The sequence below is a fragment of the Malaclemys terrapin genome, chromosome 8 (genome assembly GCF_027887155.1).
Source record: "Malaclemys terrapin pileata isolate rMalTer1 chromosome 8, rMalTer1.hap1, whole genome shotgun sequence".
Classification (NCBI taxonomy): Eukaryota; Metazoa; Chordata; order Testudines; family Emydidae; genus Malaclemys; species Malaclemys terrapin.
In genome coordinates, this window is record NC_071512.1 from 106,282,557 (window position 1) to 106,308,083 (window position 25,527).

At 40.2% G+C, this 25,527-nt stretch overlaps 1 protein-coding gene across 6 annotated transcripts in view; it reads right to left on the minus strand.

Annotated features, from left to right (window-relative positions):
• MAST2 (microtubule associated serine/threonine kinase 2) overlaps nt 1-25,527 on the minus strand; it is a 344,273-nt gene that overhangs the window by 53,154 nt on the left and 265,592 nt on the right. For all 6 annotated transcript variants that reach the window (XM_054036560.1, XM_054036559.1, XM_054036565.1 and 3 more), the window contains 3 exons: nt 23,645-23,799; nt 11,890-11,965; nt 10,843-11,052 (listed from right to left, as the gene is read on the minus strand). In XM_054036560.1, coding sequence (XP_053892535.1) covers nt 10,843-11,052; nt 11,890-11,965; nt 23,645-23,799 — 441 coding nt within the window. The remainder of the gene's footprint in view (nt 1-10,842; nt 11,053-11,889; nt 11,966-23,644; nt 23,800-25,527) is intronic.

A 25,527-nucleotide genomic window follows, 5' to 3' on the forward strand; every position in this document is an offset into this window, starting at 1 on the left:
CTTATCTATAGAACTACTGATACGTCAACCAAAGAGAACACAGGAGATGCTTTGTGGGTATATTACAAATGAAAGTCACAGAGAATAACATTTTGAAACCCATAACTACTTGACAGATTTTTAACAGAATGTATTTCAAAGCTAATTACTAAATAGTAAACAGACAATTATCTAACTGGGGACACTTTGTATTCTCTCCTCTGTGCGCCACAGTACAACACCCAGTTAAAGTAATGAGACAAAGCATGAATTTTGGATAAAATTTCAGTGTCTTCATATTCAAAAGGATTTTTATAGATCATCATAGGTTATCTATATTTAAATAACTAAAACATTAACCACAGTGTATTATTTCTGATACAAGAGCCATGCAAATGGAATGTCAATTTACTTCCAGATAATGTAAATTATATAGAAAAAAACTATTTATTCTTTTGCATCTATATTTATATTGTCAAAGGCAATTTATTATTATAAATCAAGTTGTATTGTTTTCATTCTTTCTAATTCACTAAGAAGACACAGACAAAATATTCTTAAAAATATAACTGATTCAAATCAGGTGTTCTGTTCTGAAAATGAAACACTAACTCATGTCTGTCAAATGATAAAGAAAGACTAAAAAAAGATTGAGAACTACAGGATTACAAAAATCAAACACAACTTGTAAGAGCCACTCAGCCATAATCTCTGCACAGCGCTGTTGTTCCAAGATCCTCAGTAAAATTGCTTCTTCTTGTTTCCTTCTCTCACAGGATAGTCCAGACATCTCTACAGATGTCTTGTTTACAATCTGCCCCAGTTATAGTATCTCAAAATCACAGGCTTATATACCAAACAACTGCCTGCTTCTACCATACGCCTTGGTATGATGCATGCCATCTAATTAGCAGTTCTCAATGACGACATGCTTGTCTGAAGGTTGCTGGTGTCATTTCAGGGTTTTTGTTTTGTTTTTCTTGAGGGGAGGGGAGCGTAGGGGTTACGGGTGGAGGCTGATGCCATTCCTGTACACACCAAGCTATTTCCAGTGACACATGTATAGGAGGTAGCGATGGGTAATTTACAAAGCGCTTCCCTTATCTGAAAGACCCATCCGTCACTAACTGTAGCCACTGAGGCATGAAATTAAAATCACCGTCCTCCCCTGGGGTTCAGCAGGACCAATGACTGGAATATGCAAGTCACAACACTGTAATTGAGCTAATATACTGATACGAACCAAAACAGCAGAGCTGCAGTGCCAAGAACCAATACATTTCACTTATGCATTAATTAAGAAAGCAATTCCAATTTTCAAGTGGAAAATATAAAATCAGCATAATATAATCGTAATAAGGCCTCTTTTTCTTTGTTTCATTTACAGATACACCTGTATATCCCTCATCTTTCTTTCCATCAGAAAATCTGACTAATTGTGTAAATATACAATATGGCCAATTCAACTCATTTTGTCTGGTTAGTCATTGCGTCAGCGCAGTAACTGACTAATCTTTTGTTCTGAACTCTGTTTCTACTTTGTTTCATGAGGTAAAAGATAAAGAAATCAATACTACGGCTCCATATAAGAAGGCTTTTACTTTATTTTCTAATATTCTGACTTCAAACTTTAAGCTTCTCATGGAAGTTATGTCTAAAAAATTATTTTGAATTCATGCCTACTTCAGGAAGTCCACCTGATAAATCCAATTATTTAATAAACCAAATACTTTGTGGCTCAAATATGACACTTTATACTTACATACAAGTGAATTAATATTATTTGCTATGGTAACATTTTGGTATTTTATAACAAGATTTAGTATTTAAGTGCCTCTAAGTTTTCTGTCTTGCTATATCCACATCAGCTATGTCTGAATATTTGATTCTTTATATTGTACTTGCTCTTTGTTTTATGATGAAGTTTTTGTACAATTTGAACCGTCAAAGTTTAATATTTTCTTTTCCCAATACTTGAAATTCCGGCTTTTAAAAAAATCTGATTATCCAGGGTTTTGTTTTAAATGTACTTTATCCTTTAAAATATTCTTCCTTTAAAAGAACAGATTTTGCTAAGCTACGTACCATCCACACTGCCACCATTCCTGTCATTCACTGACCTTCTGCAGACTAATTTCCTTATTCTGTGATAAAGACATTTGGTTCCCTGATGCTGCTACAGTTTATGCAAATACCGTAGATAAACAATGGAATATATTGCTGTTCCATACTGCAGCAGTGAGTGCAATTTAAAATAGTCCTCATTGTAGCTATTATTTTTATATAGTGCTATAAATGTGCACAGCATCTTAAAAACTAACCAAAGGTGAGTACCCTGCTCCCAAGAGCTCATGGTCTAAACATAGTAGCCAATGTCTTGAAGTATTCTCACATGTCAGTAGCTCAGTTCTGTGTCTCTGAAAGAAATCACATTGACATGTCTTTGCATTTAATCTGAAATACCCTGAATGTGTCCTTTCATAGTTTGGGGTGCATCTAAGGGAGAATGGAAAAGAAAAGGTAGGGAAGAAAGGGATTCATACGCATTCAAAAAGCAACGAAAAAGAGAAGACAGGAGTGAGAGGACAGAGTAAAGCAAGAGGAAGAGAAGTGGAAAGAAAAGTGTCTGGTATTCTCTCAGCTTCTCTCTAACCTCCTCGTCCTCTCCCCACTATTCAGTCCTTTCCCTCCTAAAGATGCATCTTGCTTCAGGTTTATGCCTCAGCCCTTGAAAGGGATAACCTCAAGAAAGAGGTCCTTGGCGACAAGTCATCGGAACCAGCATGCATTCTTGCAAACAGTAAACCTCTAGGCAGTACTATTATTATGATTATTTATGATTTTATTATTGTGCTAGCACCGAACCAATCTTATCTCTCCCTGTTCTTTTTCCTCATTTCTCCTTTAGGTAACAGGTGGGCTAGAGTCCATTTAAGAAAATCAATTAAAATTATGAAGAACTGACTCGCCCATCCCACCCTGACCCTGCGGAAGAAGCTAAAGGAGAGGGGGCAGGGCAGCTCCGGACTGTCAATTACTGCAGAAGCGTGGAGATGATTCCCATACCTTACACAGTAACAGTTCAATGTCAGCTCGCCTTGTGCTTGAAGAGAGAGGTAAAGGGGAAGGCTCTTTTGGAAGCATCACTGAATGGGGTAAAGGGAAGAAATGGGAGACGTGTCTGACCACTCTCTCCTCCCCGGGTCTGAGGGTGAGCTTGAAGGTGGGGAGAGGAAAAGGTCAGACTCAGTTTATTTCCCCCAGCCCCAAACTTTGACAGTACAACCAAGGGCTGCTCTACTAGGGAGGAGAAAAACTGCATATGGGAGAATTCGAAGCCCAGGTGGGCAGCGTCTAGAGACAGCAAAGTTGGTTATAGTTCTCCCTGCTGCTCCTTGAAATCTGAGGTATTGCGGGGATATGTGCTTGCCTCAAACATGACCTCTGTCTGCCAATCTATCACTTTGTGGAGACAGGGGCATGGGTGTCTTCTCCCTTACTCCAAGAGGAGGGTGAGGTTTTTTTGTTTTTTGCTGGGGGGAGGAGGGTTTGCCCTGTTCTTTCTTTCTACTCTTTCCCTCGCCCCCTCCCCACTACCTCAGAACTATGCAGGTGGGGAATGCTGGATCATGACCCTCATGCCCAGCTGACAGCAGGAGCTGGGCTGCCTTCCATTTCCTCCCCAGTGCTGTTGCTAGAAGGGAACCCTAGGAATAGCCTCTCAAATGTTATAGTAAAGGATGGGTTTTGTTTCCATAAGAGAAAAGAGACTCACAATACGGCTTTTAAATTCACCATTAAAAAACCCCTCTAAATATAAAAAATAGTCTCATTCAATTAGAGAAGACAGAGATGGAAAGAACCTCTTACATCATTCAATCCCTCTCCCTGACAATGCTAGGTTGTTCTCCACTGAACATTTTTGAATGTATTTGTCGGGTCTAGACTTAAAAGACCCAACTGATGGAGCTTCTCCACTTTCCTTGGGAGCTTATTCTGCATTCAGGGCCGGCTCCAGGCACCAGCCCACCAAGCTTGTGCTTGGGGAGGCACCTGGAGGGGGGCGGCACGGTGCTCCGGCTCCGGCCGCCGGGGAGAGCAGAGCCGCCCTCCTCCCGGCGCTCTGGCCGCCGGGGAGAGCGGAGCCCCGGCCGGGCTCTCCGCCCTCCCCCCGGCACTCTGGCCACCGGGGAGAGCAGTGCCGCGGCGGGCTCTCCGCCCTCCTCCCGGGGCTCCGGCCGGTCGGGGAGAGCGGCCCGCGGCTGAGCTCGGCACCCTCCCCTGCCGTGCTCGGGTGGGGGGTGGCGGGGGGGGGGGGGTGGCGGTGGCGGAAGGCTTTTTTGCCTTGGGCGGCAAAAAAGCTAGAGCCGGCCCTGTCTGCATTCCAGATATCCTAGCCCAGCAGCAGGCCACCAGAAATAGTACTTTGATAGTCAATGAAGAGATATCCTTTTAAATAGCTTAAAAACTAGGCCAGTGAGAGAATTCAAGACCATGTTTAAGTCCCCCAAGAGGTACAAGAGATTTGATATTTGGTTTCAATTATCAACTAGTAATTTTAAAATCAAGACTGGATGTTTTTCTAAAAGATCTGCTCTAGGAATTATTTTGGGAAAGGTCTGTGGCCTATGTTATATGAGAGATCAGAGTTATATTATCACAATGGTCCCTTCTGGCCTTGGATTCTATGAACTGTCTTGTGAAATCTATCGATATCTCGCTGAACTCTGAGTGGCACGTTGTCTATATCGCTGCAGAATACTACCATTCCCAAAGGGTTGATAAGTTATGGCATTAATTCCCAAGTCCAGTCCACCATTTGAGTACTACAGAGTATCTCTTGCCAAGAAAAGTGTAGGATTGATTGGTTTAACGCATCAGACAGCAAAGGTTTCTATACTCTCACATAGGGTACTGGGCTACGATTGGCTTGCTTAGGGCTTGTCTACACTACCCGTCGGATAAGTGGGCAGCGGTCGATCCAGCGGGGGTCGACTGATCACATCTAGTATAGATGCGATAAATTGACGGCTAAGCGCTCGCCCGTCGACTCCAGTACTCCACCAGAACAAGGAGCGCAAACGGAATCAACGGAAGAGCACCAGCTGTTGACTTACCACAGTAAAGACACCACGGTAAGTAGATCCAAGTACGTCGACTTCAGGACATAGCTGAAGTTGCGCATCTTAGATCGACCCCGCACGGTAGTGTAGACAAGCCCTTAGTGCTACCACAATAAAATTAAGATGAGGAGGTGGTGGCGGCAATGGCGGTAGTAGTAGTACTTCTTCATGGAGGTTGACTGTTTGAAAGAATACATCCTGGTTATGACAACTTGTCTGCAAAGACCTCTCTCTTAAGGTTATCCCTTTCAAGAGCTAAAGCATAACCCTGAAGCAAGATGCATTTTTAGGAATAACCAGTCCCTGATTCAGAAATCACTGCTATTGAGAAGTGAAATAATGCATACATTAACAAGTTCACCAGCTCTGGGATACCAACAGAATCTCAGCCACTCTGCAGTCATCATGATACAATTCCTTGAGGACCTGGCTATCTCAGAATCATAGAATCGTAGGACTGGAACGGATCTTGAGAGATCATCTAGTCTAGTCCCTTGCACTCATGGCAGGACTAAGTATTATCTAAATCATCCCTGATAGGTGTTTGTCTAATCTGTTCTTAAAAATCTCCAATGATGGAGATTCCAGAAACTCCGCAGGCAATTTATTCCAGTGCTTAACCACCCTGACAGTTAGGAAGTTTTTCCTAATGTCCAGCCTAAACTTCCCTTCCTGCAATTTAAGTCCATTACTTCTTGTCCTAGCCTCAGAGGTTAAGAACATTTTTTTCTCCCTCTTCCTTGTAACAACCTTTTATGTACTTAAAAACTGTTATGTCCCCACTCAGTCTTCTCTTCTTCAGACTAAACAAAACCAATTTTTTCCATCTTCCTCATAAGTCATGGTTTCTAGACCTTTAATCATTTTTGTTGCTCTTTTCTGGACTTTCTCCAAGTTGTCCACATCTTTCCTGAAATGTGGCACCCAGAACTGGACACAATACTCCAGTTGAGGCCTAATCAGCGTGGAATAGACCGAAAGAATTACTTCTCATGTCTTGCTTACAAAACTCCCATTATACAGCTCAGAATTATGTTTGCTTTTCTTTCAATAGTGTATTACTGTTGACTCATATTTAGCTCGTGGCCCACTATGATCCCCAGATCCCTTTCCGCAGTACTCCTTCCTAGGCAGTCATTTCCCATTTTGTATGCGTGCAACTGACTGTTCCTTTCTAAGTGGGGTACTTTGCATTTGTCCTTATTCAATTTCATCCTATTTATTTCACACCATTTCTCCAGTTTGTCCAGATCATTTTGAATTTTAATCCTATCCTCCAAAGCAGTTGCAACTCCTTCCTGCTTGGTATCATTTGTAAACTTTATAAGTGTACTCTCTATATCATTATCAAACCATTGATGAAGATGAACAGAATTGGACCCAGAACTGATCCCCACTCGATACGCCCTTCCAGCTTGACTGTGAACCACTGATAACTACTCGCTGGGAATGATTTTCCAACTAGTTATGCATCCACCTTATAGTAGCTCCATCTAGGCCAGTGTTTCTCAACTTATGGCCCATGGGCCACTTGCGGGCCAATCAGCACACAGCTGTGGCCCATGTGACATCCTCAGGGCCAAACAAATAGTACTGGATGCGGCCCACAATGGTAAATAGGTTTAGAACCACTGATCTAGGCTGTATTTCCTTAGTTTATGAGGAGACCATGTGAGACAATATCAAAAGCCTTACGTTAAGATATACCACATCTACCACTTCCCCCCATCCACAAGGCTTGTTACTCTGTCAAAAAATCCCTGTTGACTGTCACTTATCTCACTATCTTCTATTCTAGGTGTCTGCAAATTGATTGCTTAATTATGTGCTCCATTATCTTTCCAGGTACTGAAGTTACACTGACTCATCTGTAATTCCCTGGGTTGTCCTTATTTCCCTTTTAATAGACTGGCACTATATTTGCCCTTTTCCAGTCCTCTGGAACCTCTCCTGCCTTCCATGACTTTTCAAACATAATCGCTAATGGCTCAGCTATCTCCTCAGTCTGCTCCTTGAGTATTCTAGGATGTATTTCATCAGGTGACTTGAAGACATCTAACTTGTCTAAGTAATTTTTAAGTTGTTCTTTCCATATTTTAGCCTCTGATCCTACCTCATTTTCACTGGCATTCACTACGTTAGATGTCCAATCGCTACTAACCTTTTTGGTGAAAACTGAAACAAAAGTCATTTAGCACTTCTGCCATTTCCACATTTTCTGTTATTGTTCCCCCCACTTTCCCCCCGCTCACTGAATAATGGGCCTAACCTGTTCTTGGTCTTCCTCTTGCTGCTAATGTATTTGTAAACTGTTTTCTTGTTACCCTTTATGTCTCTAGCTATTTAATCTCGTTTTGTGCCTTGGCCTTTCTAATTTTGTCTCTACATACTTGTGTTATTTGTTTATATTCATCCTTTGTAATTTGACCTAGTTTCCACTTTTTGTAGGACTCTTTTTGAGTTTCAGATCATTGAAGATTTCCTGGTTAAGCCACAGTGGTCTTTTGCAATACTTCCTATCTTTCCTACGCACTGGGATAGTTTGCTATTGTGTCCTTAATAATTTCTCTCTGAAAAACTGCCCACTCTCTTAAACTGTTTTTCCCCTTAGGCTTGCTTCCCTGGGATCTTACCTACCTTTTGGAACACCCTGCCTATAAGAGGGCAGGTGTGGAAATATATATATGAACATAAGAATGGCCCTACTGGGTCAGACCAAAGGTCCAGCTAGCCCAGTATCCTGTCTTCCGACAGTGGCCAGTTCCAGGTGCCCCAGAGGGAATGAACAGAACGGGTAATCATCAAGTGATCCATCTCCAGTTGCTCATTCCCAGATTCTGGCAAACAGAGGCTAGGGACACCAGCCCTGTCCATCCTGGCTAATAGCCATTGATGGACCTATCCTCCATGAATTTATCTAGTTCTTTTTTGAACCCTGTTATGGTGCTTGACCTTCACAACATCCTCTGACAAGGAGTTTCACAGGTTGACTCCGTGTTGTGTGAAGAAATACTTCCTTTTATTTGTTTTAAACCTGCTGCCCATTAATTTCATTTGGTGACCCCTAGTTCTTGTGTTATGAGAAGTAGTAACTTTCTCTACACCAGGCATGATTTTATAGACCTCAATCACATCTCCCCTTACCCGTCTCTTTTCCAAACTGAAAAGTCCCAGTCTTATTAATCTCTCCTCATACTGAAGCCGTTACATACCCTTAATGATTTTTGTTGCACTTGGCATGATAAAGTTCTGCTCTACTGAGTGCGGTGTCTGCACTCAGCTGTGGATTTACCCACCAGAGACATAGCTTCTGAAACTGAAATTGAATTCCCATTTTCTTGTGTATATCTGTTGCCTGTTAGCCCATCTGCCTCATCGCTTAGGTCTTGAGCTATGCGAATGGTTGACAGATTTTTTCCCCACGAAAGTCATCAGTAGGTGCAACTCTTCAGTGACATCTTTGCTTCTTGTGCCTCCTTTTCAGTTTCTCTAAAGAGCCATGGTGGCATTGTCTAACTGTACCCACACTGAGGTGTTGCTTAGCTTGCCCTGGAAGCTTGTGCTGCTCACATTTCTAGTCTGGTCTAATTTTCACATTTCCTTTTAAAGACAGTTACTCCGGGACAAATTCTTTGGTGAGATACAACCCCTCCGTTCCTACAGATTGGAATCTCTGGTCAGCTTTTTCCACTGTGGGTTATCAGATCTTGTCATGCTGATATCGCCTGAGGGGCAGCCTGACAGAGGGATGTAGCAACAAAGGTTTCTGTAAGTCCACCAATTCTAGACTCATTCGGATGCACATGAAGGGCTAGAGAGCTCATGTGGAAGTATGCTCATCTGATCATATCCAGGGCTCCATGTGATGGAGCCAACAGCATGCAAACAATACCATACCATGACTAGCTGTGATTGTAGTAAAACCTGTATTTGCTATTGAAATTTGTGATACTTGCCCTGGAACATAAAGATCCTACATCCTACTTTTGTGCTGAACTAAACTTCCAAACACACAAGCATCTCAGATGGTGTCTGGGAACTCTTTTCATGGCAATCCAGCCACATAGCTCTAGGAAGGAGAACTCATTGGCAATGGCATTCCTGGACAGTATTTAAGAACTAGTCTTCACTGTCACTTTCATGAATGCTACAAATTCACTTATCAATAAATAATTAAAACACTCTTCTGCTCTGCTAAGTCCTCAAAAAAAAGGTTAACTGTTGTTACTTGCAAATGTCACAAGATTATCTCTGAGGGCTTTAGCAACAATGCACTTCCTAGTAATTAATTCATACTCATAAGAGAAGAAACATTAACTGAAAAAAGTATGAGTTAGACTAAACTGTGTAAGCAAAATACAAGATAAACAGGATATTTAAGATCAGTATAAAAATCAATGTACCACCGAAATGTATTGTTCATAGTAGTTAGTTCTAACATATATAAGCAACATTTTAAAAAACCTCACAGATACCGTCACCAGGCATCCCCTTAGACTCTTGTGTTGTCAGAATTCTCCTCTTCATAATGGAAGATCTTTATGAAGACAAATTTGAGTTTTCTCTCCCAAGTAATTACAGCACATACCAAGAGGAGCTCTGTCTTCAAAAGGAGGTTGCTAAAGATTTTAGCTAATATGAGTAAAAGTTCCTAGTATTTTGCACAGTATTTTTAATCTTGATACCATTTTCTCATGTACAGTGCCATTACCTGGAAAGAATGGCAACGGTGTACAAATTGCTAGAATTCACACCATGGGAGCTGCAAACTGCTCAGGGAAATATCTATGCAGCTCCACAGAACATATACAAAACCCGACATAGAGAATAAACTAATTTTATTTCAACTAACTTAGCTCATCTCTCCCTTCTTACGTCACTCGGCAATGCCTGTGATCTTCCAAGATATGGAGGCTACAGGCATCATCACCTCCATAACACTCCAGCTCAACTGCTCCCTAACCAAGAAGCAAGAGTTAGAAAGTTGTTCCCAAGCCAAAACCTATACTATGGTAACAAATAGCACTAGCGACAAATCACGGCAGCTGTGGCATATCCTTTTGATCCCTATAATTTGTTCTCTCCAGCAAAATTCATCAGCAGAATTCCAGTCCAGCTTACATATAGGTAAAACAGGCATTTAAACTGACATACAAACATTAACTTCTAGGGACATTTTTATCAAATATTTCTTTTATTTTATAGAAAACAGTGATTTTGTTTGAATAGTTGAAGTGCAATCAACATGTATTAAAGTTTGTGTCATCCTGTGTTTTGTTAATATTTTGAATGCTACAAAATACATTGCAGAACTAAAAAAAAATGAATAAAGTTCAACTTTTGAAAATCCTTTGTAAAACAAATATTTATAGTAACACTATAAACTATGATGTTTTTATTCCTTCAAGGCACTATCCTCATTAATAAGTCATTCAAATTCTTAAAGTACATGAAAGTAAAGCAATTTCTTTTACTTGGCTGAGCCGAATTTTCACTAAACTCCACCAACTCATTCACGTACATTTCTTGATTTTTGTAAAATTGGAGTACAGGGGTGAAGTGATTTGCCCAAATATACATGGTACATCAGTGGCAGACTTGGATGTTAACACTGGTCTCCTAACTCCCCACCTGGTGTCCTACCCATTGAAACATACTGGCTCTCCCAAAACTCAAGGTTTTATTTATTGTTAAAGGTTTAATCAAAGCAACGTATTATATATTTTCTAAGTGGACTTACATCCTGTAGGAGTTTTTCTAAGTTCTCCTGCAGCTCATAAAAGTACCGGGAAGTAATAAGTCCTTCACGTGATTTATCCAGGCAGTCTCTGGACAGCTCAATAACCTGATGATAAATGAAGCTTAGGACCCCATCTGCTAATTGCAGCACGTTCTCTGGAGCATTAGAAGCAATAAACTCAGCCAGCCGTTCCTCCATCTGTGCTGTGGCCTAAAAGCAAAGAATAAAAAGAAGACAAACTTACTTGAATTTTGCTATCCTGACATGTAAATGTGAACAGATAGGATGCTAACTGATACACTTTTTCATTGCCAAAATATATGACTGTTCAAGAAAGCTCAGATATTAGAATTCACAGAAAAAAAATACGACCAACTAAGAGTTCTGGTTGTAATGACATGTAAATTAACTTAAACATAATTAGAATCTTGTAGTAAAAAATCCAAGTTTCTGAAAGTCAGAACATTCAGTGTTAAGGGTCCATAAAAACCTCAACTCTGATTCTGTAACCCTGTGCTGTGCTCACAGAATGGGAATCATAATATTAAATTTATTACAGGAGTGTCACAGAATGCAAGGGTCTTGAAGAAGAATTTAGGTCAAGATTGCTGCAGAGTGCTCAGGGACCTTGACCATAATCAACTGCGATGTAACAAAACAAAGGTGATTATTTCAAATCAGGATTAAGCAGTGGGAGCAAGAGCATTTAGCAAAAAAGTTCCTATCTTCATACACATTCCCTGTAATAATAAATAGGGAAAGGGAAGAGGAATTCAGGAAATATGAAACATACACAGTAATCGCTCACCAGGATGCTTTTTAAAGTTTTCCATCAGCAGTCCTCTAAACATTAATTCTGATTTCTCAATTGTGAGATTAAAGTGAAAAACAGAGGATGAGTATGTCTGCAAACTCTGAACAAACTACACTGCTTAGAAACCATATGTAAGCAACTGGATCTCTCTCAAGTAAGTGCTTATGAATTAATTCTAAACAGTGTTGTTTAATACTTTCAGTGAATAAATTGTTCAAAACATTGGTCCTTACCTTCGGAAACCTTTCTTTGTACACATGATTCATCATTACTATTTCGCTGTCAAAGGAAATCGGGGAACGACCAGGACTGAAGGGAAAAAAATATATTCATAATTTATAATCTTTACATTGATGGTAAAAAAAAAAAAACCCAAACAGCTTAGGTGCTGCTTAGATCAGATATGGCCATCACAGGCTTGTCTTCCCTACGAAAAAAAAGGGATGGTCTGAACTCAGGTTAAAATCCACCTGAAGAGAAGGCAATTTGTAGTTTTCATGAAAGTTAGCAGGTCGAAAACTACCAACTGCCTTGTCTTCACTAGAATTTTAACATCAATTAAGAACAGGCATTCTTTTCAAAGTAAAGACAACATCAAATATACTGACATTTAAAACTGATGCATAGACTTATCAATCCAATTTTAACTGTTTTACTGTTCCCAGTGGTGTGGTCCTCCATATTTCCCGCATTAGCCCCATTTTCATTTATCCCTCCCTGGCAACATTCAGAGACCCTGAAGGAGGGATAAATGAAAATGGGGGTAATGCGGGAAATATGGAGGACTCCTCCAGAGTCTGTAATGTTGAAAGGGGACACTGTGAAGTGAAGCAAGACACTAGGAGTTACAACGTTATTCACACCAATTTATATATATATTTTTATTAACACCACTCCGTGCACACATTACACAATGTATGCAATACACTTTCACAAGTTAGCTTCTTGAAGACACTGAAAAACAGGACACTAAATCCTGACAGAAGCTAAGTCTGTATTACAGCTTGATTACATTCAAAAGATTAGTTGCATCTCATTTCATCACATCTGATGTTGGTATGTAATGCTATGACTCATTCCACGGTTAAGAGGAGCCAAAGGCTGAATGGAGTAATGCACATACAAATTAATTACACACGTAGTTACCTGATTGCCTGCAGCACACTACGGCTTCATTTTTCCGGTTTCATTGTTTTTATTTTCAAAATAAACTGTGACTTCCATTATAACACATTACATGGTTATTTGTTTTTATGATTTTAAGAGTATACATCTTGCTAAATATATATTCTCTATGTTAAAAGATGCAATTATTTCTGGCCTGAACCAACTCAAACAGATAATTTTAAAGTTTCTTATGATGGGTGAAGTATGTCTCTCTGAAAGGAACAAATATATCTGAAACTCTGCATGCGTTAGCGATACTATCCTGTAGCAAAACTATTTAAAGGCAAAAACAATGTCCTGGGAACAGTATGTTTATAACACAACATAGATTATGTTACTCTCTTAACTCGTGGAAGGAAGCAAGAACAATCTCTTACTTGTGAGATACCTTCCATCAAAGTGGCATGAATTACATTGTGTCATGCTTTTATTAAGGTATGATACTTGTTACTGAGTAAATATGCTTCAAACCAAATCCATTGCCAGAGAACAGTTATTTTAGAGAGGAAAATAAAAAAAGATTTGGACTTTCTATAGTTAATCAGTCAAAGTATATATTTCCTTTGAAATTCTTCCTAAAGACAATATACCTATTAATATGAATGAGGAATATTTTAGAGAAATTTTATTTCAAATGATGAAATAGATAGATAGATAGATAGATAGATAGAGCTGTAATAAAGTGAAGTTTAATTACATTTAAATGTAAAGAGCTACTGACACCAGAGAGAGAACTTTTAAAAATATAAAGAGAAATTAGAAGCAAGTTAAAACAAACATAAGTGCTTCTTCACTCAACGCACAGTCAACCTGTGAAACTCGTTACCGGATGTTGTAAGCCCAGAAATATAACTGGGTGCAAAAAAGAATTAGATATGTTCATGAAGGAGAGGTCCATCGTTGACTATTAGCCAAGATGGTCAGGGATGCAACCGCATGCTCTGAGTGTCCCTAAATTTCTGACGGCCAGAAGCTGGGACTGGACGACATGGGATGGATCACTCTAAACTGCCCTGTTCTGTTCATTCTCTCTGAAGCATCTGGCACTGGCCACTGTCGGACGACAGGATACTGGGCTAGATGAACCAATGGTCTGACCCAGTGTGGCTGTTCTTATGTTCTTAAGTTCCTCTACATATCTCATTTTCTACATTTATTCTTCCATCTCATTACAAAACAAGTTTGAGTCAAAATATGACATTTATTTCTTACCGCTTCATCTATACCTGATTCTTGTTCCCCACTTGAAATTATCATCCTTTCTTCATGACTTAAGTGGGGCATAAGCCACAGGAATATGGTTGAGTCCTTGGCTGTGATCCTAAAAACACCTGTGCACATGCTTACCCTCACTGCTATGAGTAGTCCATTAAAATCCAATTAAGCAAATGTATTGGTTCCCAGGATCAGGGCCATAAGAAACAAAAATCCTGTTGTTTTTTTTCAAGCTGCCTTTAATAATATAAAAAGAGGGAAAGAAATGTAGAGAAAACATGCTGTCTAGACAGAAATGTGTCTGAATATTATTTAGTGTTTTCCTTGAGAGCCCCTTGGTGATGTTCTTGACAATTCTGAAATACATAGTGAGTCCCCATCTTCCTTCTGCAAAAGTTTTCCATTTTACCAGAAAAGAAAGCTCCTCCCCTCCATCCCTCTTAATTCTCACTTTCTTGTGCACTGGTAGCTTCCCTGACACACACACCTCCACCCCTTCCCCCCTGTCCTCCAACTCAGTTGCTGGTGAATATCCTCACTATCCAGAATGACAGAACACACAAAAGGCAGTGATAAAGTCCAATCAACTTCCAAATTACCATTGAAAACAAAATCCTCCCAATATAACATGTCAAATTAAATGTCTAATTCACTATGGCAAGATTGTGATGTAATATATTGCACTATAACATTTTATGTTGAGATTTAGTCTGGGAAACTACAGAAGTAATTATGTAGATAACTGACTAACCAAAGGCTATCAGGCAGACAAAACAGGTTATTTTATAACACCTTGGAGATAGATTACCATGCAAAAAGAAAAATCAGAACCATTCAGATAACTGAATCCAGTGTGGGGGAATTGTAAAGGAATTTTAATATCATGAATAAAGTTAGTTCTGATATTTTTATTGACATGGCATCTGTTTGAGATGCAGAAGCTTTAGTCAAATATACTGTATAATATAATTTCACATTCAATATTGGAAAGTCAAGCTTTACAAGGCAATGCATTATTTTCTTTCAGAGTGGGGATAAACTTTGTATGCATGCATAACATTTTAATATAGAAGGGTAGGAGGCTTTTCTCTCTGTGTTCTGTGAGGGTCAATGGGGGGTGATTTATTTACTGTGAGTTTTCCATTTCAGCAGAGCAGACATTAGGAGAATAATATCTGTCCCCTTAAGCTCACTAGCAGAATGAAAAACTACCTCAGTTTTACTTCCCTCTTTGTGAAATTACATTCCAACAGACCTTAAGTGGCACATCTCGCCAACACAGGTATCTGGATTTCTGCCTGTCAAAACACATATTCGTGAATCTGTATAAATTGAAAAATAGCAAATATGCAGCTACTCTAGGGAGTGACACTTCTATTAATAAATGAAGCCTTAGAAAACTGTAGTGCAGAAAGGACTAAATGAAAGCAAAATATTTCCTAATATGTAATTTTTCTCTCAATTTGACAGCTGCATTTATTAGAAAAATGCAGAGGAGCTCAAACCTGTGATCTTTCTGTCTCACCCCTTTCAGAGAAGAGAAGATCTAATGAGGATGTATGCATAACACCACCTTTCTAAACTCAGACTGCTCAGGAAACAATTAAAAACATATGCCTTAATCTTTTGTCACTGACACTAAAAAGAATTTTAACAGCAAAGGGAATGTTATAAATCCACAGAGACATATGTGCATAAAATAAAAACCCTTGAGGCCCGATCCTGTTCCCTGTGAAGTCAACAACCAAATGACATTTCAATAGGTGCAGGATCAGTCCCCTAGATTGTGAATTTTACCAACATCCAAGATTATATGAAAGAACATTATCTAGAGAATTCACATACCACTTTTATGTTCAAACTCACAGAAAGCAAGAAGTGCAGTGTTAAAGAGAGACAACAGAGACATTGGATACAAGTGCCTAGAAGACACAGTAGCATTTGATAGACCTACTGTGTATAGCTTTTGGAAGCCATGTTATATTTCAAACTTAAATGTACACCTCTCTGTTTCTGTGCCTTTGTTGTGGATGATCAAATACACACACTGCAAAAAACAAAAATAGGGCAGAGAAAGAAGACAGAATACTAAGCTAAGACCACGACCAGGTAAAGGTTTAGAGGACATGGGAGTATATTGCAAGGAAAAAAGTACAGAAAATTAAATGTGAAATGTGAATATTTATTTAAGGCTCACTTGCTGCATAATCACAACCTTACAGCTGGTAAATTCTGTTCCAGTTTGACCAGACAATTGCTGTGGTACCACTGAGTAAGGAAATTCTGAGGCAAAGTGCTATACCTGGAGTGCCTCAGTGCAAGTTAGAATAAAAATCAGCTTTTCTAGATTACAGCTATTACACAGCAATACTTCTGCTGCCGAAGTTCTGGGAACAAACAGGACGGCTGGCCTGAATCTGTGCATGCAGAGTGTTTTTTGCAGAGTGCTTTGTAAGCCCATTTCTGAGTTTGCCATAAGCATAATATTATTTATATCAAATCTGGCATGTTACTTATGTTTATTGCATTTATTTTACATAAGCCCCATATTATTTTTAGTCCATGGATGTAAATTATTTGCAGCTGGTTTTAGATTGTGGAACACAATTCAGACTAACATTTTGTTGCCCTGCTATTGGTTTCTTATGCACATGCAATAGGATTTAATAGATTACTTCTAACAAGTCAAGATTGTCAGCAGAGAAAATAACTGATTCTAACACAAATTTCTGAGGAAACAAAAATTAATTCATTTTCTCCAAGAGATTTGCATTAGGACTGAAACCGGACCTCTTTACTAGATTAGGATTATTTGAGCATGTTAACAAAATATTGGACAAAGGGGAACCAGTCAACAAAAATTTATCTGAACTTTCAAAAAGCCCTTGACAAAGTCACAAGTGACTTATGAAAACTAAGTAGTCACGGGGTGAGAGGTAAAGTACAGTCTTAGATTAGACAGAAAGCAGAGTAAGAATAAATGGTCAAATTTCAACATGGCAAAACATTAACAGTGGTGTGGCCCTAGGATCAGTGATTCTTAAAATATTTATTAATCTAGAAATGGGGATCAGTAGTGAGGTGGAAAAGTTTACAGATTAGACAGTTTAGGCTAGTCGAGACTGGAGAGGACTGAAAAACTTTAGCATGATCTAAATAAACAAAGTGAATGGCCAGCAGGATGGCAGATAAATATTGACAAATACAAGGTAATGTCCATTGGATGGAATCATTTTAACTTCTAAAACTAAAACTACTAAATTAACTGTAACAACTCAGGAAAAAGACTTGGGGTTTGTGGTCAGATCAAAGAAATCTCTGCTCAATATGCAGCATACCAGTCAAGAAAGGAAACAAAATGTTCGGATACATAAAGAACAGGATGAAAAAATACTAAAAATAAAATAAATCAATTGAACGTTGTCCTCTGGAGAAGTTTTGGTCAACTTATCTCAGAAAGGATATAGCAGAAATAGAAATTGTTTAGACAAAGGCAATAGAAATGATTAGAAGCATGGGAAGACTTTCCATGCAAAGAAAGATTGAAAGATTCAAATTCAAAGACAGAAGGCTTGCTAGAGGTAAAATAATGAATGGTATGGAAGGCAAATAGGAACACCCAATTTTATCTTTTCTCATCACAGGAGAGCCAGGGGATGGTCAGTGAAATTGAAAGGCAACAAATTTTAAAATATTTTTTTAAATGTTCCCTTTTTATCAAATACAATGCATGATTAACCTATGGAACTCACTGCCATGAAATATCACTGAGGCCAAGAATTTAATAGGGTTCAATAAAGTTTATCTATATATAAACAAACTTCCAAAGTTACTTTCAATATGATAAAATTATACTTTCATAAGGGATATAAGCCCTCATGCTTCAGGGCATAAGTCAACTACTTAGTGACGGTGGGGATAAGAAGAAATTTTCCCTATAGGATGGCTATTCCGTAACTGTTGGCCGTAGGGTTTCTTGTACATTTTTCTGAAACTTGTGGTACTGGTCACTATCTGAAGTCTTGATCCTACAAAGTGATAAGTCAATGAGACCACTCACATGCTTAAAATTGAGCATATGCTTAAGTGCTTTTCTGGGTTAGGTTAGAGAGCTCAGAACTCTGCAGGACTGAATTTTGAGACAAGTACTGTACTAGGTGAACCACTAGTCTGGTCTGGTCGGCAATTTCTATGTTCCCTTCCAATAATCAGAATGCATTAATAAGAAAAATAAAGGGTTACTTATTGGTAACTGGTGTTCTTTGAGAGTTACTTCATTGCTAGACCCTGAAGTGGGAATACACAGAACTATGGAACTGCATAAAAAAGGCCATGTCTGCTGCAGGGTGCAGGAGTACTCTCATGCTATGATTTCATTAGCTCTATTGACATAAGGGAATGCATCCACCTGACCAGCTCAGTTCCTTCTCCCTAGCCTGCAGAGTCCTGAAACAGAAAGACCTCTTAAGGCAGAGGGGAAGGAGGGTGAGCAGCATGAATGCAGAGGCAACTCTTGAAGAATAAGTTACCAGTAACTAACTTTTCTTTCTTCTTCGATGGCCTCTGTGCAGTCTCACTTACAGAAGATTAGAAAATAGCGCCCTTATCGGCAAAAATGGAGGGTAGGACTGCTTTACCAAACTGAGCATCACAGCACGATGCCCAGTCCAAAGAGTAATGCTTAGTAAAACTATGAACAGAATTCCACATTGTTGCTTTGCATATCTCTGCAATAGGAATCTGTCTCTGACAATCTACAGAGGCAACTGTGGCCCTAGTAGAGCACATCTTTAAACCAAGACATACTGGTTTTCTGGCTAAGGAGTAACAATGCTCAATACATCTCTTAATCCAGTGGGAAAGAATTTGTTTATTAATGTCTTACGCTTACACCTCTTCCAATAGGCCATAAATAATCTGGTTTTATGAAAGGTTTACTCCTTCCTAGGCAGTAGCACATCTAAGGAGTACAAGTAGGACTCTCCTGTGTGAGCACAGTGGCGGGGGTGGGGGGAAGGAAAGGGACATACACTGTGACAGAAGAAAATCTGAGACCACTGATGGCACCAAGTTGGGATGAGAGCTCATGACAATTGTGTCTTTATGGACCACAAGGTGGAGAGGAATCAAGGCTCTGAGCTCGCTAATCCTCCTAGCACAGGCAATGGCTATTACAAATGCCGCTTTGATACACAGTTGTTCTAATAAGTTTGAGACAGGAGACAAGGGGTGGGGACTGATCAACATTGTTAAGATGAGGTTCATGTCCCAGACTGGGGAAGGTGCTCTAATAGTGGGAAATGCATTTGTCACTCCCCTAGGAAACTTGGAGACTAGGGTGTGAGAATACAGGCTTGTCTAACAAAACAGAGATAAGACAGACATAACTGCTATAGTATCAGAGGGGTAGCCGTGTTAGTCTGGATCTGTAAAAAGCAACAGAGTCCTGTGGCACCTTTAAGACTAACAGATGTATTGGGGCATAAGCTTTCGTGGGCGAATGCCCACTTCGTCGGATGCGACGAAGTGGGCATTCGCCCACGAAAGCTTATGCCCCAATACATCTGTTAGTCTTAAAGGTGCCACAGGACTCTCTGTTGCTTATAACTGCTATACGAACCTTCAGGGACGCAGTCGCTAAGACTTGTGAGTTTCAACGCAAGAGATACTCTAAATCTGTAGGGGGGACTTCCGCTAGTGATGGGCTTAACCCTTTATTATTTGCCCAACATGAAAAATATGTCCATAAGTCTGTTCTTCTTCAGGGTAGAGTTCTTTCTGGAAAGAAAAGGTATGTTTGGATCCTCTGTGAGCAGATGCTGTCCCTAGCAGTCAATAGACAATAAGCCCTGCAGCCAGATAAAGTGTTTCTGAGATTGGATGAAGAATCTTCTCTTGCCATGGAGAGAGGAGGCCTGGACACAGAGGAAGAAAAACTGGTGCTTCTCTGTTGAGCTGGAGGTCTGTGTACCAATACTGCCGAGGCCTCATTGGCACTATCAGTATGATATTGGCTCTGTCATCTCTGATCTTTCTTCTTTCCTAGGGATCAAGGGAAAATGAGGGAAGGCATAGAGATGATTGCTCCAATCCAGCAGGAATGCATCCGATAAAGAGTTCTTATTTCTGTGAGCCCTGCTGCAGTACAGGTGACGTCTCGCATTCTGACTGGATGTGAATAGGTCAATTTGTAGTTGACCTCACCTTGTGGAACTGTGAGGATATCACTGAACAGTTTAGAGACCATTTGTGCTGGTCATTAGACTTCCTGCTGAGTGCATCTGCCTGTATGTTTTTTTCTCCTGCTGAGTGGTCGACTAGCGGGTGAATGTGATGATCAATACATCAGAGCAAGAGTTTCCTTGCTTCCGTGGACAGGGTCTGAGAGTATGCACCCTGCTGTTTGTTGATATAAGACATGGCCTATACCTGTTGTCTGTGAGCACCTGTACTATGCAATGTTGAAATGAACAGGCAAAAGGCCTTTGAGTCCCATCTTACAGCCCTGAGTTCCAGAACACTGATGTGGAACTTGGACTCCCAGCAGTTCCAGGGGCCATGCATATAGAAGTCCTGGCAACGAGTACCACAACCCAGAGTGGAGGTGTTGGAGATAATTTTAACAGTAGGGAATGGAGGACTGAACTACACGCTTTGTCGGCAATCTCCTACCAGTGAAGTTTTTTTGAAGCATCTGCATGTCCTTTTCAGACTGTGCACATTGGGTGTGTGTGATGAGATGCTACCCAATGTTGTTTCATTCATACACAAGGAAAAGATGCAACAAAGGCTGAAGAGAACACTAGTCTTAGAGATCTTAGGAAGAATTGTGTTTAAAGAATCTCTCTTCTGGGAGAAAACCTCTGATTAGAAGGAGTCTAGGACTGCTCAGATAAAGGTGATCTTTTGTTTGGGTTATAGAAAGGACTTCTCAGGTGATCAGCAACCTCAGGGACTGCAGGAGATCACACGGCAGAGAAGAGATCCTATTCAGAGCTGGCACTTAGGAGCCAGCTGTCTAGGTAAATCGTCCTTAGATAGGGATGGGATAATGTCCTCTAGTGTTAGCATCCTGAACTTTCAAGTCTTTATAAATTTACTGAGGTTTCTGAAGCCCAGGATGGGCTTCAAACCATCTACATTCTTTAGTACTAGGAAATACCCAGAGTAAAATCCCTCCCCTTGGCATTGTAGAGGAATCTCCTCTGTTGCCCCTTTTGTAGAAAGAAGCTTATTTTCCCCCATACAAGTTCTCATAAGAGAGGTTTCCAAAGGCAGGAGGCCTGGTGTGAAACTGGGTCGAGTAACCATTTAAGATGGTGTCCAGTACGCAGCAGTCTGAGGTAATCTTGCACCAGGTATCTCAGAAGGATGAGAAATGAGGTTTGAATTGCAGAGGCAGATGTATGCGGCTCTTGACTATCCCATCACAAAAACGGCCATAGGCTGGGACACCATATAGCGAGGGATTGTGCCTCTATGCTGTGGTCTTTTTGCAGGAGCAGTCTTGGAAGAAGCAGGAGAGTCTCCGGGATTGAATGTTCTGCTGCTACACACAGCGGGACTATCTGGAGATTGCTCTGTAAATCTCTTGGGTTTAATTCTCTCAAGAGTCTCATCCATTTAATCACTAAAAAGACCTGAACCCTTAAAGGGGAGGTCCTCTATCGGTTTCTGGGAATCTGGAGCAAGGCCTGATGATCTCAGCTATGAAGATCTTCTCAGATCTATGCAGTTGCCATAATTCTAGCAGTAAAGTCTGAGGTGTCATATATTGCCCTTAGCACAGCTGGCTAATGTTCTACCTTCAGTGACCAAACTCTGCTATTTCCCTTTGTTCTTCCAATAAGGAGTCCAGTATAGGGTTAATGAAGTCCTACAAATTTAGCTGTTATTGTACATTTTCCTAACTGAACTGATAACTCTCATATTGAGAGTTCCTGAAGAAAACAAAGACATTGTATTTCAATGTGTCTTACAGGTCATGTAACACTACAGCATTTATATAATCCTTCCACTGTTTAAACCTTAAAGACTCATAAATGTGATGGAGCACACTTCCCTGATACTTTGATTCATGAAGTTACAATGTGTTGATAAAGCATGTTAACAACAGAACACAAATTTAGGGCCTTCTTTTCAATTTTTACAACAGTGTTACATTTGCAATAATGTTTCACGCATCATTATCCCAGCAGTAATAAGTCTATGTTAGAAAGGAATGTCAACTACTTTTGTGAATGTATTTTTGCTACCTACAGTAGCTTTCCTATCTACAATGAATTAAACACAACAGGTACATTAATTAGCAACAGCCAATCTTAAGGGAGGCAGCAATAAGAATTATATGGGACTACACTAGTTGGAAAGATTTTAACAATTTAGTACGAATCATGTAACTAGTCTCTCATTACATGGTGATGTATAGAGGTCAATGGCTAAATGTTTAACTACTTACTTCACTTACCCGATCCCTAGATTACTATGTAATTATACTTGGTTGATCCAAACATAATTATCATGTAACCTGCACGGTGGTTTAGAACATACAGTAATCAATTTAACCCTCCAATGATGTAATATTTACCATGTATTTAAATGGTCAACAGTTATTGGGCCAGAGTCACCTCAGGCCTACTCTGATTTCTGCAAACGTACAGTCCAGCTCAGATCCCTGGCTGAGTGCACTGATTCAGTGTCTCCATCTGGCAGAGCTCCTATGGCTCCTATGTGATAATTAAAGCGGTTCCTCCATCCTCTGGTGAGAAGCACAAAGGGACTCGGCAGCAGAAAAACGTCCTTCTGTGAACGCTTTCTGTGGCACAGAGGGCCCTGCTGTGTAATTTACACCTCCCTGTGCTAGCTTTAATGAATCTGGCCCAACACATAAATGCATGGCAGTTACTTAATACTTCTGCCCTGACACTAATGTGTTACTAAAATAAAGTGTTGTGGAGTTCAGTAAGGAAAGGGTCAAATTCCAACTGCCCCTGCTTTTCTGCATCTAAATGCCACCTACTCTAGGAAACAGCCCTATTGCTGACTACTATTTTTGAGCAAGGTTTCCTCAACCAATAGCAAAAATGGCTTTAACTGCTTGTCTACACAGTTCCTAGCACTGTTAGAGAAGTGTTCTTTCAGGACTTCCTGTAATGGCACTAAAATGTGTTTTGTTTCATCAACACTAACGGTTTTCACATCCATTCAAGCAGATTTGGTGCTGACATCCTCTTCCAACAATGCAACAGTTTCCTACCATCAAGGGAGCAAAATTCAATAACAGGAGAAACACTTGGGAACAAAATTCACACAAGTAGTAGTGAAATTAGCAAATTTAATCTGTGACCCTTTTGGATTATCATCTGAGAGTATAATGGTACAAATGGACAAACAAAGTACTTATCCACTTTAAATCCTGAATATTAAATCTCAAGAAAATAACTGTATCCACTCTTGAGAGTGTGCAGCTGAAGCGGTGTTGGTTAAAATAACTATGAAAAGCAGAACACACTAATTCCATATTACTATCCTTACAACTGAAAACACATAGCAGAAAGGCAATGCATAACAAAGTCTCAGATTCAAGGAAAAGAGTGTAAAGCTCACCTGAGACTGCGAGATCGTGGCCGCATGGCTGGAGAATTACGTCCTTCCTCGTCAGTGATGCTCTCAGTGCTGAAATGCTTTGTCAGGAAATGAAGTTCATCTGCCGTTGGCTGAAAGGGCAGCTGGTGCAGCTTCTCCTGGGATGAGCATGATGACTGAGTACAGAAAAATATAGAAAAGAAATACACTAAACGCATGCATAGGGGACAGCTCATGAATGGAACAGGAACGGATTCTGCCAAACACCGAATACTCCAACAGAAAAGAGAAGTTGTTCACCAGAACAAGTGCCTCTTTTTATTTTCATGACTAGGCTAGCTTGACGCTAAAGGTATATAGAACTCTAAGGCTGTTAGATCTGGACAGCTTTTGGGGATGCCCAAGAGATTTAAATTCCCACATGTCCTCGAACTATTCAATCTGATCTTGAAGGTAACTTCCTAGTGGGAGAAATGGAAGGGAGAAACTTTGGGAAGGACAAAGAGGTTCCTGGAATGTTGAACAACTTTTCTTTCCCTTCCCTTCATGCTCCCTCATCTCAAGAATTTCATTAGCATGCAGTAATGCTATGGAGGTGTGTAGTACATGAAAATTAACACTGTTAATTGGTTTTCTTTTAAGTCTGTTATTGTAATTGCTCTGTATTTCATTTCTCCCTAGTTTTACCCATCAGGCTTCTTCTAGTTGAGCAGACAGTAATAAAATCAGGGCAGCTGACTTTGCAGGTGTGTTGTATGTAGTGTTGTTGTAGCCACGTTGGGCCCAGGAGATTAGAGACACAAGGTGGGTGAGGTAATATCTTTTATTGGACCAACTTCTGTTGGTGAGAGTTCTGTTTTGTGCCTCACTGACAGAAGTTGGTCCAGTAATTGATATTACCTCACCCTCTTTTGCTGGTATGTGTAACGAACAGGGTTTCCCTTGTTTGGCTGTTACAAAGTGGTGAACAGTTTATTCAGTTTTAAACGGTCTGCTATGCTTATGACATACGTACACTGGCGTAATGCATTGATGTGCTGAGTAAGCACTTTTAACTCCTGAATCCAGAGACAATGGGAGTTAACTGGAACACACTTTTGGCAAAAACGTGGATGCTGTTTAAAGGTTGGCTAAAATCTTCAGAAAAGATTAAAAACCGAGTTTCTAGAGTTATTTGCTGTTGACGATATAGATGAGTTTTAGAAAAGAAAGTTACCTAATGTGGCTCAGAAGTGAAAGCCAAGTGCTGATGATAATGTCTCAGGTTAGTCTGAATTCACTGGGGATAAACAGCACTCTTTCAATGCTGCTAGCCCACAGTGGTGGTGTTTTTTTAATTGTTTAGACCAGATGCATCCAAACTTACCAGGAGCCTAAGACCACCACCTAAATTGCAGGAAAAAAACAAGAATTGTGCTGCAGCTGCCTACCTGTGACACAGAGGTTGACCTGTGGAGAATCCTAGTATATTATGCGGTATCCGAGTCTGGCTACCTAGATCAATGTGGGGAATTGCATGCTGGGGCCTATAATCATATATGCGACAGGCTACAATTTCACATAAAAAATTAGGGCAGCTAAGGTCTATGGGGCAGCTTCTCTGCCCTGATTCACTCCCTTTTGCACCTGAAGAGGTGCACAGAGAACAGAAACCACTTGTACGTCACCAGGTACGGAGGAAGCCCCATGCGAGACTGAGGCAGGTGGTGTTACCTCCTATGCCTCCTTCCCTACAGCCATTGGTGCAGGGAGCATTTCAGAGAGGGGACGGGAGCAGCTGAAGCATGGTGCACTCCAGCAATCACCAGCTAGCACATAGTCCCTAGGGTGATCATAGCCAGCTGGCAAAAGTTTGAGCAGCTCCAGGTTTGGTCTAATTTGTGCTTGGGTCAGGAGTGAGAATC